General features: G+C 43.3%; 1 protein-coding gene across 1 annotated transcript; it reads right to left on the minus strand.

Annotated features, from left to right (window-relative positions):
• Positions 1–1,406: 1,406 nt before the first annotated feature.
• Positions 1,407–11,604, minus strand: LOC148038278 (uncharacterized). Its single transcript, XM_087675401.1, has 4 exons — positions 11,529–11,604; positions 1,804–2,819; positions 1,606–1,679; positions 1,407–1,513 (listed from the first exon to the last, which is right to left on the minus strand). Exons 2-4 carry the CDS (start codon positions 1,901–1,903, stop codon positions 1,457–1,459), a joined length of 231 nt encoding a protein of 76 aa, XP_087531527.1. The 5' UTR covers positions 1,904–2,819; positions 11,529–11,604; the 3' UTR covers positions 1,407–1,456.
• Positions 11,605–13,257: the final 1,653 nt, after the last annotated feature.

Here is a 13,257-nt window from a genome sequence, read left to right on the forward strand (position 1 = left end):
ACTAATATCCATGTTAATTAGGATTCACAACTTGCACTTATTATTGTTGATGATTACCTTGGCATTGATCTTTATGTCGATCTTCGAATTGATAATGAGCATAGTACTTGACATGTATATGATATTGCTATCTTAAGAATACTCTCAATATTTGTGAAGAACCTGTCTCTTATAGTGATGCCATGCCATCCTCACAAAAGAAACAATGGCAGGAGGCCATGGAAGCTGAGTATGAATCTCTTCTCTGTAAATGTACATGGGTTCTAACTGAGTAACCACCTGGATGTACTGCTACTCTGTAGATTCATCAAACACAGGATGTGCACCCACATTTCTTATGGCAGCTTTATTGACCAGGCAAATATCTTGAAAATTTCTCAAATCCCCATTCTTTTGGGGCACAGTAAACCAATGATTTAAGTATTGGGCTAAATAGGGCTCCAAGATACTCATGCATATCTTTTCATTTAGCAAATCCATAAGCTTTGGCAAGGAAGCTTTAGGCCTTCAAATATGCATAAAGTTCCATGGTACATGTGGCACAGTAAATATTACCATAGAAGAGATAACATTTGAATCCACACAACCTATTTGAGCTAGTTGAAATGCAAATTCTTTCCTATGCCTAGCCAACACCTACATAAAACAATCTCTTTTAGTAGGCAAAAGAAACCCTTCTACACAAACTTTCAGTTTCAATAATGTTACAACTGTAAACTAATGGCCTATATCTTTAGGATCCCATAAACTTAGCTACCTTGACACTTTCTTATATCGATCGTCACTCTTTGATGGAAGTCGTAACGAAACTAGTTTCCCCTATTTGTCAACCATCTATGTATGGTCTCCATAACTGCCACTACAAGATATAGACCTTATAGCGACATTTAAAGCGACGAAAATACAAACAACAAAATTTGCCCCCATCGTCGCAAAAAGTGTCGTTATTGACGATGCTATAGAATTGTCGCTATATGCGCTATATACGTCGCAAATGCGACGCATATAGCGATGGTTACAGAGAATTTGCGACGCTTATAACGACGACAATAGCGACGCGTGCAGAAAATTTGCGACGCAAATAGCAACGGTAACAGAGAAAAAAAAAATTTGTGGCAGGGCAGCAAGCTGCCCTGCCACATATAGCACTGTGTGCAACAAGCTGCCCTACCACATATTTTTTGTGGCAGGGCAGCAAGCTGCCCTACCACATATAGCACTGTGTGCTATATGAGAGCCATACAAAATAGTTTCTGCACTGCTGCATACGAAGCGTTTGCAAACAAAAAGAATGTATACTGAAATCATAAAACTGATAGATGAAATAAATACATGATATCGCATAAAATGTGATTGGTACAATCATAAAACAATATCACTAATACATAGAAAATGTCTACATAGATCGGGCGACTAAAAACTAAAGGTATGTGAGATCTAAGGATCCAAGGGCGAGCTACAAATCCTCGTCCCCCGAAAGCTCTTCCCGCTGCAAAGGAGCATCAAACGGATTCTGCAAAAAAAGAAACAACATATCAATCCACCATACAATAATGCATTCAAATATCTCATGGTAACTACGGACAAGAAAGATGAGTGACTTACTGAGCCGCCGCGTCTATACAATCGGTCGATCAATGATCTGAGACCGTGCCTCTCTGCATATCGAGTGTCAAGGCCTTGCAGATCACGATTTGTAATGGAGTGTTGCAAAGAAAACAAAATGCTAACTGTTAGAAACATGATTGTTAGTACAAAGAATATCTCAAAAAAACAAATAAGCAAAACAAAAGAGAAACTTACAAAGTCCTCCAAATATGTCCTGTGGCCGCCACTCCCAAGATGATGTACCGATCCTGCCTCGATTCGTGCCCTCACCGCCTCCCATTGCTGACTCCAACATCCTGGCGAATTTGTAGCCTCCTCCCTCAGTCGGCGCCAGTCGTCTGCATCTAATCACTCGAGCTTTGGAGCCCCACTCTTGATTGCCTTGCGTGCATCGGATCGTCTATGTGACATGTATGCACGCATGCAATCCATCATCCAGCCCGTAGAGAATCTATCCACTGCGGCTGGCACCGGGAACTCCTCGTGCAAGGATGCTACTATGTACTCCTTGCTCCCCTCCGGTATGTTCCTCCAATGATCCAAGACGTTGTGCCGAAAAACTTGTTGGCACAACTCCCTCATGCGAGCCATCACCCTCCTCCCCTCATCATTCATAATGATGGCTCCTGACCTGCCATCCACTAGGTATCCATAATCCCTAGGAGTATGCCTTGTATGGGCCCTCTCCCATCTCCGTCCACGCTCCTGGGCATATCCAGGAGACCCCTGTACATCCGGTGTACCGACGGGGGTACCCTCTCCCGGAGTGCCACTCAAAGGGGTGCCACCAAAGGGGATGCCACCAAAAGGAGTGCCACCAAAAGGCGTGCCATCTGCCGACGGCTGCGCAAAAGCCGGAGTAACTGGAGTGGACGTCCCCACAAGTGTGACAAATCCTGGAGGTGTCCGAGCTCCAGCTAAATGACGAGACGGAGACATCGCGTCCGTGTCTCCACAGCAGCACCCCCCTGATCCTCCTGCAGTCGCAGTCCCTCCCTCTGGCCCAAGTCCCGAGCGTCGAGATCGTCTGCTCGAAGCTGAAGCATCTGATTACACTGAAGCTGATCTAGCACAGCGCCCTGACGAAGAACGAGACAGCTCCTGATCTGCCATCTCTCTGAATCTCGCGAGCTGATTTGGAGACATGCGTGCCATCATCTCCTGAAACTCCTCATCGCTCATCCCTCGACTCATCCTGAAAATGTCGATACCTGCACAGATAAAAAATGATGTTAGAATAATTAATTTAAACTATACAAAGCACATTAATATAAATCATTTTTGAAAAATCCCTCTTAAAATGCATATCTTATCTACCTTTATGGAAGATCTAAACAACGAATTGAGTAATACAATTCTCCAAGAATGAAGTATTCTATGGTCCCATGTTAATCTCCTGACACAACTCTGCATACACTGGAAGGTCGATAGACATGTCACCACAAAAGAACGAGTCTTCCTCGTTCTCAAAAAATTCTACGACTTCTGTATTTCCATCATTGTTAGCCGATGCGGGCTCCAAGCTTGCGGTGGCCTCCACCCCTTGTAATTTCGATCCCTCTATTTGCATATTTTCTTCATCTATGCCTGGAACATCGCTTTGATTGTATACTCTCGCACCTCGAGGAGTTGAAGGTATAACATACCACCATCGAGGTTGTCGGGGATCTGGATAGAAGATTACCTATTCACAAACACTTATAAAGCAGCTTCAAACCATTGTGACATAAATCATGTCGTATTACAATTAGCAAGCAAATGACTAGTTGTACCTGTTCACAATGGGCCGGCAACACAAAGGTGTTGCGCAAATCCATCCATTTTTTTTCAGAATCTATTTCGAGAAATCCAGATGGACCTCGTCGAACTGTTGCGCCAGCTCCTCCAAGTACCACTTTGAACCATTGCACATCGAATATTATCATGGAGAAGCTACGGTAATCCACCGTAATAATACTTTGCAAGTTTCCAAAATACTCCATCTCATCCACAACCGTGTTCGGATCCGTTGCTCGTCGCCGGCTCTCTTGCTCAAACCTTGCCATGACACCACAGTCCATTGTGGAGCGCATTTGGTTAATACGCTCCACCCGAAAATGCCGTCCACGCGACCACGCTGCACTATATATTTTGTACTGCACATTGAAACACTCAAATTAGATATAGTAAGCAAATTTAGATACGACACATTCTAAACCCCTCATTACCTTTGGACTACATCCCCTCGATAACTCCCACTCCTCCATTGAGACCTGTGTCCCTTCGCTGGCTGCTGCTGTCAAGGCTCCATGCAACCATCGTGTTGACATAAACCGCGGCATCTCCTCCATGCCTTCGGGATATCGAATCGGTCGGTGACACGTACTGCGTCGAAATTTAGCTCGCACTTCCTCTCGATCTTGCCTTGCAATCTGGTACTTGGCGAGCCACGTCTCCATGGAGGCATGGTGCAACATACAAAAGCGATTCACCTTCTCTTCCATTGAGGCATCCATTCTTCTTTCTACCCCATTTCCAACCACCACATCTCCAGTCAGCCTGTCATCGTCCTTCAGCGTCCATAGCATTTCATTGTCTGGTTCCACCGTTGGTAGCCATTGTGAGATATGCACTAACGCCTCTGACACCAACCAACCTTCCGCCATGCTACCTTCCGGACGAGCTCGTTGTCGCACAAAGCCTTTCAGGGTTTTCATGAAGCGCTCCAAGAAGAACATCCATCGCGTATGGACAAATCCAGCAATCTCCACTTCGTCCATAAGATGCACAAGAAGGTGAACTTGTATCGTGAGCATGCTAGTGGGCAGGTATTTCTCAAAGAGATAGACCATCTCAACTGCTCCCCGCCTTGCGGATTCAATAGAGGACGTCTTAATCTCTTTCTGTGAGATCCATTGCACCAAAGTCGACAACTTGTAAATGGCCCCCGCGAATTTTTGGAGTTAGGCATCCCGCGATCGCGATCGGTAGGACAAACTGCCACAAATGAGAAAGCATTAAGAATAATGGCCACTTTTCAAATTTCAAAATGTCCACACTAATTAAAATCCATTCTGTTCACAAACCTGACATATCTTATTTCAATCATGGGATTTTAGCCCAGACATTTGGTTATCTTTAGAAAATGCGGACTTGAGAGAACGCATCATACCCGTCGGAGTGCGGATAGACTTGATTACTTGCTTCACAATGCGCTCTTCTTTGGTAGACAAAACCCAGGGAGCGCGAGGAAGCTGCACTCCCCCTGCAGCACTCGACTGCGGCCAAAGCGCCTCCATCTTACCTACCTCCTTTAAATCCATTCGTGACCCTATAGTGTCTCTCTTTCCTATGATGTGGTCCCATAGCAAGCTGCCCACATTTTTGAAAATATGCATGGGATCCAACAAGTGGTTGACCTGTAAGTGGGTCCAATATGGCAACTCGTAGAAAACTGAGAACTGTCGCATTCCATTTGGATGTGATTCCGGGTTTACCATTTTCAGCTCGTACCAGCTTGCAGCGTTCATACGTGCTGGAGGTCGTCCAAGAAAACCTTCCCTGAGTTCATGATCCTCCGGCAAGAAAGTGGCGTGTCCTTGATATACCATCTTCTTCATGGTTCGTGACCTTCGGGAGTCTAACTGTGGCCCACACAATGGACATGCATGATAACCTGAGGTAACGAGACCTGCAAGGCGATCTACGACCTAGTGAATACTTAATTGAATGAAATAAAATATAGATATTACCAGCGAGAACAAAGGTCTGCTCACCTGAGCACTCTCCCAATCCCTGAAAGTCATGCATCGTCCACATGAGAATGGCTCGAATGTTGGCTGACCGCCGACCATCGCGCCTGCTCATATCTTGCACCGTCACCCCCTCCTCCCACAAAATCTTAAGCTCATCGACTAATGGACGAAGATACACATCCATATTTTTTACTTTGTAGCGGTCCGGAAGGAGCAAACTAAGGATGAGATGTCCTTTCTTCGTAGAAAGCCATGGAGGAATGTTGTAGTTGACAAGCACTATAGGCCACACACTGTAAGAAGTCGAGCGCAGACCGAATGGGTTCACACCATCCATGGTGAGACCGAGCCGAAGATTCCTTGGCTCTCGCGCAAAGCCTGGGAAGGTAGAGTCAATGTGGCTCCATGCGCGCGAATCTGCTGATATTCGTTGCACTCCATCCGTGGACCTATTCTGCATATGCCACGTTGTCAAGCTTGCCATGGCAGACGTGCGAAACATGTGGTTTATGCGGGGGATGAGCGGAAAGTGTCTGAGGACTTTTTGAGGGATGGTCTGCCCTTGCAAGTCCTGTTGATACCTGTGAGCACCACACTTTGGACATGTCTCCATAGTCTCGTATTCATCTCGAAACAATATGCAGTCGTTGATACATGCATGGATGTTATTGTAGTCCATGCTAAGCTTCCGTAAAACATGTCGTGCATCATCACGAGACTCAGGCATGGTGTTTGCAGGTGGCAATATATGATATTTTAATAACCTGAAAAAATCATAAAACACCTTGAAAAATCCATCCATGCTTGCAATAATACTGTTTTAAAAAAAACAATGAAGTCTGTGTGCAAGGTACTTGAATAACTCAGTCACACTCGTATCGCTCCAACCGTATTTTGCTTGCACACTTAAGAGTGCAAGCAATGTCTTCAACCGAGATACTCGGCACCCATCATATAATGGTATGGACGCTTCCTCTCTAAGCGGGTCAGATGTCTCAACATCCATGGAAATCAATGCATCAATCATTGCCTCCATCTCAGGCTCTAAGATTGTAGGCAAGTCGGGAAGGTTGTCTGTCTCCTCTGGCATTGACGGTATGGATGGGCCTTGCGAGTGGTCGATTGGCTCCTGCAATCCATCCATCGCATGTCCACGAACTCTTCTAATTGGCCGCAAAGGGTGCACTCCCCCTTGGGTCAAGACATCACCCCCTTGGATACAAAATTTACCAACAAGACCCAATCTTATTGCGTATGGTTTTCAATTAGCTTGAGAGTACAATGCATGAAAAATGCTAACTTCAAATTACCGTTTGCTGAAAATCTGCAATCGCCTGATCAATGATCTCAGATTGAAACTTGCCAAATCCTCGTACGTGTTCTATAGACAATCGGTGTTTTCGTCTAATTGCCAACTTGCATTGAGAGCAAGGACATGGGACACGCTGATTAAGATACGACTCGCGGTCTTGAACAATAAGACCTTCTTCGTTTGCCATCTTATCTACATTACAGCAAACGAGACTTAAATGGATAGCTTTATGGAGATGTACGTCAAGTTGCAAGTTGACCATAAACCTTGCATTGTATATAGTAGTTGAGAGATTTTTCGATGTTATATCTCGGCCTTGTATCATGCTCAACGATTTGTTTGTCCCGGTAGATAATTATTTGTTATATCTCGGCTTTGAGTATAAGTAATCCATTTTAAAATTAATGCACGCCATCTATGAAATTTTATAACTATAGTAATAAAATTTATTTCAATCAATTCTACTCATAGTCATAAGACCTGAGAGAAATTATCCTATACTCAATTTAAGGGTTTCTTCTTCTATAACAATAATTTTGGGTTCATTTTGATGAAGTACGTGGCCGTATGCAAAGCACATTGCATACCATTATCAATACGTATATTATCTTAAATTTCCTTTCCCTCCCTCTCCCTCTCTTTCTCTCCCTCTCCCTCTCTTCCTCTCTTTCTCTCACCCTCACCCTCTCCCTCTCATTCTCTTTCTCTCCCTCTCTCATTTCCTCCCTCCCCCTCCCTCTCCCTCTCCCTCCCTCTTTCTCCCTCTCCCTCTCCCTCCCTCCCTCCCCCTCCCCCTCCCTCTTTCTCTCCCTCTCTCATTTCCTTCCCCTCCCCCTCCCTCTCCCTCTCCCTCTCTTTCTCTTTTTCTCCCCCTCCCTCTCTATCTCTCTTTCTCTCTCATTTCCTAAACAAGCAAAAAATAAAGTGATTTAAACATCCTCCAAGCAAAAGGGAGAGGGAGAGATACAATGCACTCTCCCTCTCTTTCTCTTTCTATCCCTCTCTCATTTCCTTTCCCTTCCTCTCCCTCTCACTCTCTTTCTCTCTCTTTTCCTCTCCTAAACAAGCAAAAAATAAAGTGATTCAAACATTAAACAAGAAAAAGGGAGAGGGAGGGAGAGAGAAAATGCACTCTCCCTCCTTCTCTCTCTCTTTCTCTTTCTCTCCCTCTCCTATTTCCTCCCCCTCCCCTCCCTCTCCCTCTATTTCTCTTTCTCTTTCTTTCTCTTTCTCTTTCTTTCCCTCTCCCTCTCCCTCTCCCTCTCTTTCTCTCTTACTCTCTCGTTTCCTCTCCTAAACAAGCAAAAAAGAAAGTAATTTAAACATTAAACAAGCAAAAGGGAGAGAGAGAGAGAGAATGCACTCTCCCTCTCTTTCTCTCCCTCTCCCTCTCCCTCTCTTTCTCTCCCTCTCTCTCTCTCTCCCTCTCCTTCTCTTTCATTTCCTCTCCTAAACAAACAAAACAGAACGATTTAAACCTTCAACAAGTAAAAGAAAGAGAGAGGGAGACTCACCAATGAGATATGGTGAGCGTGGGCGGCTTCTCTTTGCAAGGAGGGCTCCTCCTCTCCTTCGCGAACAACAGTAGTGGCGGTGGCGGCGGCGGCAGCAAGTCTCTTCCTCTTCTTCTCTCACAAAGCCTTGGCTCTCTCCCTCGCTCTCAAAAGGCGAAGAAAAGAAAATGAAAACGACGCTCTGGTTTCGGCCGCGCTTTTTTTCCCTGCGGCGTCGCTATTGGCATCGCTATTTGCGTCGCAAATGCGACGCAAATAGTGACGTCGATAGCGACGCCGATATCCGGCGTCGCTAATTGCCCAATTCCTTGTAGTGTGCTTTAACCTATTGTAATCCTTCCTGTTGAGCAAACAATGCTATAACATCATAAATGTCCAAAGAACATACTAATAACTCTATTTTTAATCTCAGTTTTTGCATATATGATTGTTGAAATTTCATCCATGTTGTTAGTAATATTCATCCTATAAAAGAGGCCTGAAATGCCTCCATTTTCACCTAATAATCCCAATGCTCTCAGTTCCTTAGCAACTTGTCTCATAGATATATGTTCACTATTGTATATAGCTTCCATAGTATTAAACCAATTTTTTGCTGTAAAAAACTAAGAATAACTAGTGGTAAATATATACTTCATTCCATCAAGAGGTAAGTCTTGAAAGGTGAGAAGGATCAAAGCTTGGACTCGAGAGCTATGGCGGGAGAGCAAGAGCAAGAAAGAGAGAGATAAGAAATGGGAACTCCAATAGGGTTGATAAGGGCTATAGGCTACACAATGTAAGAAGTTGAGCGTAGACTGAATTGGTTCATGCAATCCTTAGAAGGACCGAGCCGAATATTCCTTGGCTCTCAGGTAAATCCTGGAAAGGTAGAGTCAATGTGGCTTCATGTGCCTAAATCCACTGATATTCATTGCACTCCATCTGTGGATCTATTGTGGGCATGCCACATTGTCAAGCTCGTCATGTCGGACTTACGAAACATACGGTTTATGTGCGGGATAAGCGGAAAGTATCTAAGAACTTTTTGAGGGATGGTTTGCCCTTGCAAGTCTTATTGATACCTATGAGCACCACACTTTGGACATGTCTCCATAGTCTTGTATAGTATGAAATTGTTGATACATGCATGGATGCTGTTGTAGTCCATGCCAAGCTTTCGTAAAACATGTCACGCATCATCATGAGACTCAGGGATGGTATTTATAAGTGGTAATATATGATACTTCAGTAACCTTTAAAAAAATCATAAAACACCTTGAAAAAGCACAAATGTTTTTTATGATAGTACCAAAAAGAAATCAACAAAGCGTACGTACAAGGTACCTGAACAACTCGGTCACACTCCATCACTCCACCCATATTTTGCTTGCACACTTAGGAGTGCAAGCAATGTCTTCAAGTGAGATACTCGGCACCCATCATATAATGATATGGATGCTTTCTCTCTAAGCGGATCAGATGTCTTGACATACATGGACATTAATGCATCAATCATTACCTCCATCTCAAGCTCCAATATTTTAGGAAAGTTTGGAAGGTTGCCTGTCTCCTCTGGTATTGGCAATATAGATTGGGTAGTATCTTCCAAGTGGTGGATTAGCTCAGACACTCCATCCATCGCACGCCCACAAACTCTTCTAACTAGCCGCAAAGGGTACGCTCCTCTTTGGGATGAGACGTTACCTTCCTAGATAGAAAATTTGTCGGCCACACCCAATGTTTATGTATATGATATTCAATTAGTTTTCCAATACAATGCATGATTGATATATACTTTTCTTATCATTTTCTCAAAATCGGATACCGCATAATCAATGATCTATGATTGAAACTTGCCAAAGCATCGTACATGTTCTATAGACAATCAACGTTTCCGTCTAATTGCCAGCTTGAGAGAGTGGATATGGGACACGCTGCCTAAGATACACCTCGCGATCTTGAACATCATGACCTTCATCATTTTCCATTTTTTCTACGTTACGACAAATGATTTGTTTTTGTTATCATTCTTGTTTTCTTTCTTAAATTGTTTGAGAAGGGATTTCTTCTCTTGTAACTCAACAAAATTAATGTATGTAAAGTCTCCACCCACCCACAAATTATCGTATGTCAGAGTGTTTCCTGTCTCGTGGTATTGCATCGTACCTCACGTGACCTCGCCACCACCACCACCACCACCACCACTACTACAAACAAGAAAAGAAGTTAAAGAACAAGATCTTACCCTCTCTTTGTATTCTATCAATTCATTCTCTTGTCTCCCTCCATCTCTCTCTCTTTCTCTCTTTCTTTATTATGTTGTATGTTTATTCCCTCTCTCGTGTTCCTTCTTTCTTTTTCTCTTCCTCTCTCTCTCTCATTTCCTTTAACAAAACATCTCTCTCTCTCTCTCTCTCTCTCTCTACTACTACTACTACTACTACTACTACTACTACTACAAACAAGAAAAGAGGAAAAAACAACAACAACAACAAAAACAATAAAACTAAACAAAAAAGAACAAGAAAAGAAAAGAAAAGAAAACAACAACAACAAACAAGAAAACTACTACTACTACTACTACTACTACTACTACTACTACTACTACTACTACTACTACTACTACTACCGCCACCACCACCATGAGTACGACGACTACGACTACAACTAACACAACAACAAACAAGAAAAGAAAAAATTAAACAACGACTACCACAACAACAACAAACAAGAAAAGAAGAAATTAAACAACAACAACAACAACAACTACCACTGCCACTGCCACTACCACTACCACTACTATTACTACTACTACGACTACCAAAACAACAACAAACAAGAAAAGAATAAAAGAATAAATAAAACAACAACAACAACTACTACTACTACACACAAGAAAAGAATAAATTAAAGAACTACTACTATTACTACTACTACCAAAAAAACAAGAAAATAATAAATTAAAGGACTACTACTACTACAAATAAGAAAATAAGAAATTAAAGAACTACTACTACTACGACCACCACTACTACTACCACTGCAAACAAGAAAAGAAGAAATTAAAGAGCCACTGCTACTACTACTACTACTACTACTACTACAAACAAGAAAAGAAGAAATTAAAGAACATGATCTTACCGTCTCTTTGTTTTTTATTCATTCATTCTCATCTTTCCCTCCCTCTCTCTCTCTTTCTCACTTTCTCTACTATGTTTAATGTTTTTTTCCTCTCTCACGTTCATTCTTTCTTTTTCTCTCTTCCTCTCCCTCTCTCATTTTCTCTCTTTCTCTCTCAATACACATGATTTTTAACAAAAACAAGCAAAAGAAAATGAGAAAAAATAAAAACAAAGCAAGAGGGAACAATGCACTCACCACAAAGGCCCGATGATGGATTCGGCGGCTCCTCTTCATGACAATGGCTTCTCTTCGCCCTTTGTACACTTCCTCCTCTTCTTCGCAAATGGCAGTAGTGGCGGTAAGAAGCTTTCCTTCTCCCTCTTTCTCTCTTTCTCTCCCTCTCCCTCTCAAATGCAAGATGCAGTTCGCTCTCCCTTTCGCTCCCTCTTTCGTTCGTTTGTGTAAAATGACGCGCACAGGTTTTGGCCCGCTTTTTTTTGCATGAGTACCGTCACTATTTGCATCACATTCGCGATACAAATAATAATGCAAATAGCGATGTCGATAATTTGCATCAGAAGGGGGGGAAACAAGGGGGCTTAAGGGGGGGGATTAAACCCGGGGGGGGGGGGGGAGGGAAACAAGGGCCTTATGGGGATTAAAACCAGGGGGGAAAACAAGGGCCTTATGGAACCCCAAGGGGGGAATTCCAAGGGGGGGAAAAAAGGGGCCTAAGGGAAATTTAATACATGGGGGAAGAAAGGCCCTTTTGGGGTAAAACCTTTTATGGGGGGGAAAGGGGGCTTAAGAAGGCCCCTTGGAAGGTTCCAAGGGCCTTCTAGAAGCCTTACAAAGGCACGTGGCGGGTGGAGGGGAGGGGTTTCAGGGTCGTCCCTCGACGGTGATGTCTAGGTGGCAGAAAATTGTGGCGGATCCTCCCCAGCACGCGTGCTATGTCAGCCGACTTCTCCCTCCCTCAGGCCCTCTCTCTCTCTCGTGTTGACAGCATGATGGCTTCTCCCTCCCTCAGGCCCTCTCTCTCTCTCGCGTTGACAGCATGATGGCTTCTCCCTCCCTCAGGCCCTCTCTCTCTCTCAACACGATGTTATGGCAGCACTCTCCTCTTCACGGCCACCCTCACACAATCACGGTAGTGTTGTCCTCTTCATCCTTTGGCCTCTATCTCTCACGGCTCCAGCCCCTTCTTCTCCAGCGCCCCCCCCCCCCCCCCGTTTAAATAGTGGAGGGGAGGGGGATCTTCCCTCCCTGCGTGTCATCACGCATGTGCCCTCCTCAATCAAAGCTCCACCAAGGAGCTTAGCTGCTCCTTCTATTTCCCTCCCCCTCCAGCATGTCAGTCGGTTGGAGGGATAAGGGGGGGAATAAAAAAATTCATTTATCCCATTTTTCATATTCATTTGAGACAGGTTCACGCGCGTGCTTTTATAAGCGAATCGGGATGTTACAGACAATCATGATGAAAACAAACATGTTGTATCCGCAGATAAAAAGGGAATTATGGGAGTGGTTAGTGCACTAAATTGCAATACATAATAATTTATTAGAACTTCAATTCTTATCGATATCTATCTCTTACAACTTCTTGGCATGATTACTAGTTGCTTGACTCAAGATATTACTATGTTTTGATGAATTGCTTATATTAAGCCCTTAAAATGGTGATCACGAGTGAGAGTGAGAAGAGCACAAGAGAAAGTAATGGCTATATAGGGTACCTCAACTCAACATAGCAAAATTAGTGTGTGAAAACTTCATCAATCACACTATATGACCTACCTTTTCTTTATTCATAGTAAATATTAAAGAATAAAGATGGCTAGAATATGAGAGAAGGGTTTAGTGAGAGAGAAATAGAAACCATGCAAAAAGGAAGAGTATTAAGTATTTAGATAAAATGATAGACAATAATAGAGGTAAAATTCAATGATTCTATTCCATATATAATATAGCAGTATATCTCAAT

This window comes from Lygodium microphyllum, chromosome 3 (genome assembly GCF_053477565.2).
Source record: "Lygodium microphyllum isolate KBCC chromosome 3, Lygodium_microphyllum_v1.1.10, whole genome shotgun sequence".
Classification (NCBI taxonomy): Eukaryota; Viridiplantae; Streptophyta; class Polypodiopsida; order Schizaeales; family Lygodiaceae; genus Lygodium; species Lygodium microphyllum.

Bases quoted from the DNA above. Each gene is read 5' to 3' on its own strand.
- LOC148038278 (XM_087675401.1), bottom strand. From the start codon at position 1,903: ATGTTGGAGTCAGCAATGGGAGGCGGTGAGGGCACGAATCGAGGCAGG. The intron at 1,680-1,803 runs GTAAGTTTCTCT...GTGATCTGCAAG, and splicing joins GGACATATTTGGAGGACTTT to GCCTTGACACTCGATATGCA. The intron at 1,514-1,605 runs GTAAGTCACTCA...CTTTTTTTGCAG, and splicing joins TGTATAGACGCGGCGGCTCA to AATCCGTTTGATGCTCCTTT.